The sequence below is a fragment of the Poecilia reticulata genome, linkage group LG5, assembly GCF_000633615.1.
Source record: "Poecilia reticulata strain Guanapo linkage group LG5, Guppy_female_1.0+MT, whole genome shotgun sequence".
Classification (NCBI taxonomy): Eukaryota; Metazoa; Chordata; class Actinopteri; order Cyprinodontiformes; family Poeciliidae; genus Poecilia; species Poecilia reticulata.
Window position 1 is genome coordinate 1,027,336 of NC_024335.1, and position 6,612 is coordinate 1,033,947.

A 6,612-nucleotide genomic window follows, 5' to 3' on the forward strand; every position below is an offset into this window, starting at 1 on the left:
TCCATCTGGTTCCATCTGGTTCTAATTGGTTCTGTCTGGTTCAGTCTGGTTCCATCTGGCTCTGTCTGGCTCTGTCTGGCTCTGTGGACTTCATCTGCTTCCTGTTTAACAGAAATCTTCAGGATTTCTTTGCCAACATGAACTAAAAGTTATTTTTCTCTCCTGCCCTCCGTCTCTTCTTCACCTCTGAATGATCCCTCGTTCTAAATGCGCTCGTTGTTTAATCTGTGGTTCCCTGGGGTCTAATGGATCAGCGCCGCCTCCTGTCGGGTCCGGCCTCTTTCTCTAATGAAGCGGGTAATAAATTACGGCCTGGATCTGCAGCTCTTAGTGCGATTGGTTCGACGGAGGCGGAGTGTAAACGGCAGCTCTGTGTGGTCTGGGCCGGCCAGAACAACGTGATCAGAATAAACTCCCCCATGTCCCTGAACGCCTCCATGGGTCCCAGTCTCTGTGCTGAACTGGTTTCCTGTCGAACTGGAACCACATTCAGGAAAATCTGGATTCCTCCTGATCCAGTCGGATTATTTAAAACGATCCTGAAGGAAGTTTTTCTCATTTTTGTTCCCTGATCTGCTGATAAATCTCAACTTGTGCTGTTTGTTTCTGCATTAAGATGTGAAGGAAAAGTAAAACTTTGTCTTTGATCTCCTCCTTTCTTTGCATTATTTCTTTATTATTGATCACACTTTAACTCTGTCAGCATTCCCTGCTCTGGTTGAATCCCAGCCGTTAACCTGGGAAACTTTAACGTTCTTTCAGTTGTCTGGAGGTTTTTACTGGACACAAGCTCTGATTTTACCAGATGAACATGAACCTCTGACTGAGCTTTAGCCAGAGGAAGCAGGTCAAAGGTCAGAGGTGACTGATGGATGGACTTCCTGTCTGCCCTCAGGACCTGGCGGCGCTGGTAGCCAACGGCACGGTGACCAGCAAGCCTCCGGTCACGCTGCGGCTCGTCATCCCGGCCAGCCAGTGCGGCTCGCTCATCGGCAAAGGAGGGTCAAAGATCAAGGAGATCAGAGAGGTGAGTCTGGACCAATCAGAGGCAGGCTGAGGTCAGGAGGAACAGGTGAGGCAAACGGAGAAACACAGCGCCACCTGGTGGTCTATGACGGCATTTTCAGAAATACTGACATAGGCTACGTTCACACAGTCAGTCTGGGTGCTAAGTTCTAGCAGGTGAATCGTGTGTGTGTGTGTGTGTGTGTGTGTGTGTGTGTGTGTGTGTGTGTGTGTGTGTGTGTGTGTGTAGACAACAGGTGCGCAGGTTCAGGTGGCCGGCGACCTTCTCCCCAACTCCACGGAGAGGGAGGTGACGATATCCGGAGGGCAGGACACCATCATCCAGTGTGTGAAGCTGATCTGCACGGTGATCCTGGAGGTACGATTCCATGCTGAGGCTCCGACATGATCCTGATGAAAATCATTCCTAAAATCACTTCTGGTCAGGTGGAACAGGGTCAAAGGTCGACCATCGATGCTTAAATTAACAGAGATTACAGAGAAAATGGCAACGTTCAAAGTTTTTGCGTTCGCTTGAGCACCGATGGGAAACATCTGGCTAACCGTCCCATCCTCTGGTGGCTCTGTGCCTTACCAGAGGCACCAGACTGCGAAAGTCCAAACCTCGGCAGCGTTTCGTGCTCCATGCTGGTTTTCATCCTTCACTTCCTGTTTGTTGCAGCCGTTTTAACCTCGGCGTCTGATGGAATCGTCTAAGTCTTGCAGCCTGGTTGATTTTCTCCAAACCCGTAGATGGAAACATGACTCTCTCACTTCTTCTTTCTGTTTTTGGCGACATTTCAAAAGTTTGCTCAAAGTTCACATGACGACTGGAGGGAAATATAACTTATTATTTTCCATTTCCAAATGGATGATTCACATCTGAGGAAGTTGGTTCTTTTCTGGGTTCTGGCTGTTGGTTCAGTTCATGTTTAGTTTTGAGAAATCGCTAAGAAATTCACAGGCCTTGTTCTTCCTGGTGATTCATCCAATCGCCAGGATTCAAGTATATCTAGTTTTTATGCTTTAGAAAAGAGGAGGAGAAACTTCAGGACGTAGAAGAGGCTGGAGGATGTTGCCGCCGGGGCAGAGCTTGATCTGCAGTGGCACAAAGTCGAGTTTATTTATATTTAAAGGCAGAAAAGAGACTCAGCAGGAAGAACTGAAGTTCATAAACCTGGAAGAGCAAAATGTTTTTTCAGTCTGGATCAGCTGAGATCAGAGAAATGTGATTAGCTTGAATTGATTTCATTTCCCTCTGAGCTTCGATGCGTTTCTGAATTACCCAGCAGGTGAAACGTGTTTCTCTGCTGGAGGAGAGTCGTCCGCCGCTCTGTGTGTCTCTGCTGTTTGCTGCAGCGCGGGTCAGCTACGGTGGCTTTGTGTGGTCAAAAATAACACAGTGAGGGAGCAGAAACCTCCGAGCTGACAGCTGAGCGCCGAGCTGCAGCTGAAGGGAGGGCGGCTGCAGGTTCAGGAGCTTCTGCAGGAGAGACTCTGAGTTTCAGCTCACAGCTTTCAGCTGGAAACAGGGAAAGTCTCCGGAAGCTCATTGGTATTCCCAGCGTCGGGATCTGGGAGGAGAGACGGAAGGAAAACGCTGAGCTCAGCTGGATTCGATTCTTCCTAAAAGCCGTCGCTGCTTTCATCCCTTCAGTTCTCCCTCTTAGATACGGAACGCTATCGCTGCGATTTTCAGCCCAGGAAGAAACATTTTAATGTCATTTACTGGTTTGAAGGGTACGCAACTAAAGAAATCTACGGAAGCCTTTTACTGCCAGAGCTTAGAATTAAATCCAGGAGCAGAACTCAACACAAAACATTTCTGATTTTAACAAAATTTTGAAAACTCATTGCAATGAGATTTATATCTCATAAAAAACCAAAACAGTTTCTATTTTACATAATAAAGGTTGTAGAAGTAAATCATCAACAATTAAATATCATCTGGAAGAAACAGGAAACAAAACAGACGGGAAGTTTTAAAGAGCTAGTCGTGCCTTTTATCAAGGATCTCATTATAACAAGAAACTTATTCATTTCAGTGAGTTTTGCATCTCGTAACGTAAAAGTTTCTTGTTCTAACAAGATTCTTCTCATGAGTTCATGTCTGAGTTCTGGCAGTGAAATGCTTCCATAGAAATCAGCTTCAATTATAATTTTTGTTCTGTGGTCTAAAGACGGCAAAAATAAAATGTATTATTTTCTGGTTTCTCCTTCAGTTGATTCTGAATAAACTGAAATTACATTTGGAGTCGAGTCAAAACCAGCAGGAACTAAAATGTTCATCATTAGAAACAACGTTCCTCAGTTTGGACGAAGTTGAAAAAGATTAATCTGCCTTCAGATTGTTTATCTGTCAGAAAAACAGGACAGGATTATTTTACAGCCAAAACATCAAAAAGAATCAGATGAAAGGATAAAAACAGGAGAAATCGTCACATAAAGAGGAAAAATGTTGAAATGACAAAATGTGAGCAGATAAAGACCAGATGATTTTTGGCAGTTATGGATCATCTGCAGTGAATCTTCGCTCAGATTTAAAGGAGTTTGTTGCAGATCTGAGGAAACTAAATTCTGCCTCTTCCTGTTTATTGCAGCCGTTGACTGTCTGTTTTCTGTGGCAGAAAAATAGAAAGTTGTTATTAAAATGCATAGTTTAGTGTATAAATCTGCAGAATTGGAACCTGCAGGTCAGTAGATGTTCATTTCTTACATTTTTGATTTCAGCCCACTCAGCTCCACGTTCTATCGTTGTCTTTAATAACAGTGTTGATGTTGAAATGGTTTCCTTACTGTACAATATTTTATTCTTTATTATGATTTTATGTGTTTTATATTTCATTTTTGTGTGAGGAAAATAAAGAAATCTCTATCTGTATTAATATCCCATATCATGTTTTAACGATGTTTCCTTCAGAAACTCATCACATCTGATTGACTCTGAATCAAAGTGTTTATAGTCTTGATGTTAGAAAATGACATGAAGTCTTGATTTTGTCGTCCTGAAGCCGGTGAACCTGTCGGTGGTCTGGATGTGGTTTGTTGGCTCAAGCTGCCAGCAGGAAGTCTTTGCTCATTGACGACGTGATCAGAATCACCGATCGATACCAAGACATTTGTTTCAGACTCTGCAGTTCCACAGAAACTAAACAGGAGCGACGTTTAGAACGTTTAAAACTCAAACGAGTTTAAAACCCTCGGCTCCACTCAGACCTTAAAGTCTGAACGTTTGCTAAAACTCAACACAAACTGAGGAGAACCGATAAAGAGTTGCTTTAAATGAAATATTAAAACACTTTGCTGTCTTCTGCATGTGAAGCTCCTTTATCTGCTGGATGTTCCAACAACTGCTCAAATTAAGGAGCTCTAACAGTGCCATAAATCCTGCTTTTTAGGCTGGTTCAGGTCCGGCTCTGAAACGTTAAATGCTAAGTTTGTTCTGATTCATAGATGGGAATATGAATAAATCTGAGCTTCCTGCCGCCCAGCCAGTAATTACCTGTAATTTAACTCGGTTTAATTAGAACCAATCAGATGGATTTTGATTATTATGGGATTTAATGTGAGAAGGATTCTAACAGGAAGCCGATGAACAGAAACCCTGAAGCCTAAAGCTGAAAGTTTCTCTCTTGTGTTGCGGGTTTGAGCTGAATGCATTCTCTCAAAGCAACAAAATATGAAACGTTAAACTCCTTCCACTGGTTAAGCATTTTATTTTGTGTTTGGTGGCTTATTAGGTATTTATTATTATATTAAAAACTGCTTGACTTTTGTCCCTTCAGGCTTTCCATACATCTTTCACTTCCAGATCTGCTGAAACCTGAAACATTTTCATGCCAATTAATAAAAACCAGTCAAGTCTTAAATCTTGATCAGTCTCACCTGCACTGCTTCGGTGTGGAGTGTGTTAGATCTCCGTCGACTCGTTTTCTGGCCCTGATCAGCTGACAGAGTTTCAGCTGCAGAACTCAGTGAGCTGCTGAACCTTCAGGGTCAAAGTTCGTCTCGATTCAGTCAGTGAGTCGCTTTATGATCGGTTATTATGAGGCTTTGCAGCTGCCAGATGTTCATCAGACAGAGAAAATAACATTTAATCAGCTGAATCAAGTCTTTGATTGCTTTGGAGAGAATCGCCGGTGCTGAGCTGCAGCTCCGGTTCTGCTTCAGATCCAGATCCTCAGCTTCAGGCCAGGAAGGAAAGAAATGGATCTGAGCCAAACAAAGCAGACAGAAACGCGGAGCAGGAGGAGCTTCTGGTGCTTTTTAACCAAAACTGGGTCACATGCAGCCGAATCTGCAGAAACAAACACTTCCTGCTTTAATACTGACGTATAAATGGAAACTGGTGTCGGGATGTTTCCACGTGTTTAATGAAGTTTCTGCTCATCTTTGTTTCCCTCTGCAGTCTCCACCGAAAGGAGCAACCATTCCATACCGGCCTAGTCCAAGTCCAGGAACAGTGCTGCTGGCAGGAAACCAGGTGAGGACCAAAACGAGGCTTTTTCCTTTTCTGCTTCTGGATGAAAAAATGTTCAGGCAACGTTCAGAATCTGCTGAAAACATTAAATTATTAAACACTTCACCACGTTTTTAATTTATTTACTGGTTTATTTCTTCAGGGTGTAAAATCAGAACATTCTGACTGGTGATTTGCATTTAGTTTTTTCCCCTCTGGGTTTGGGCTGGTGAAGAAGCGAACTCTTTAAATCAACTCTAAATATTTAGTTCAGATTATTTCCTTTCATCTAGAATCCAGTTTGGTTCAAATTCAGCTGCAAATTTATTACAAAACAATGATTCATATCATCACATCAGATTCATTTCAGGTGATTATAACAACATCCAGCCAGATCCAGTTAATAATTAATGCTGATTGATTATTGATCTGAACAGTTTTACAACTTTAGATGTAAAAATCCAGAAGAAGAAAAGTAAAAGTTAAAACCAGCAGCAGATGATCCACAAATGGAGAAAAGTAAATAATCTGCATCTTTTTGTTAATGTCTGTAGAAAATAGGGAAACATTTTATTCTGAATGTGGGATGGAGTCAGTAAAACGGCTAAATCATTAAAAATCATCTTCAGCATCATTAAATATGACATTAAATAAATAAACAACATTTAATTATTAACATTAACAAGAAGAAACTGCAGCGTTTATAATAATAAAACTGTTTTTATTGAAACAGTTTAATATGCGACAGATAATCCCTGAAAAAATCAATCTCCTCCATTGATCTTTTCACAGATTATCTCATGTTTTACTGTTTCCATGGAGACGGTTTTAATAAAAGCGTAGCAACATTTTTATAAACGTTACAGACGGAAAGATTCAAAACAAACAGGAAATCAATAAAAAGTGAGACGTTCTCTAAGCCTCAGGAGGTTTTCAGCAGAACCGGTCCGGTTCTCCCTGGCCGTCCATTGAGCCGGTCCGGTTGGTGGGACCTGCAGGTCGACCCGAGACCCGGACGGCTTTCCCAACCAGAACCCGTCTGTTCCGGTCCGTCCATCCATCCATCCATCCATCCATCCATCCATCCATCCATCCATCCATCCATCCATCCATCCATCCATCCATCCATCCATCCATCCATCCATCCA

The 6,612-nt window shown here is 42.4% G+C and overlaps 1 protein-coding gene across 1 annotated transcript in view; it reads left to right on the plus strand.

Moving 5' to 3' along the window:
* The first annotated feature begins 86 nt into the window (after positions 1-86).
* pcbp4 (poly(rC) binding protein 4) overlaps positions 87-6,612 on the plus strand; it is a 26,121-nt gene continuing 19,595 nt past the window's right edge. Inside the window, exons 1-3 of the mRNA XM_008408397.2 lie at positions 87-1,027; positions 1,256-1,384; positions 5,414-5,488. Coding sequence (XP_008406619.1) covers positions 869-1,027; positions 1,256-1,384; positions 5,414-5,488 — 363 coding nt within the window. The 5' untranslated portion in view covers positions 87-868. The remainder of the gene's footprint in view (positions 1,028-1,255; positions 1,385-5,413; positions 5,489-6,612) is intronic.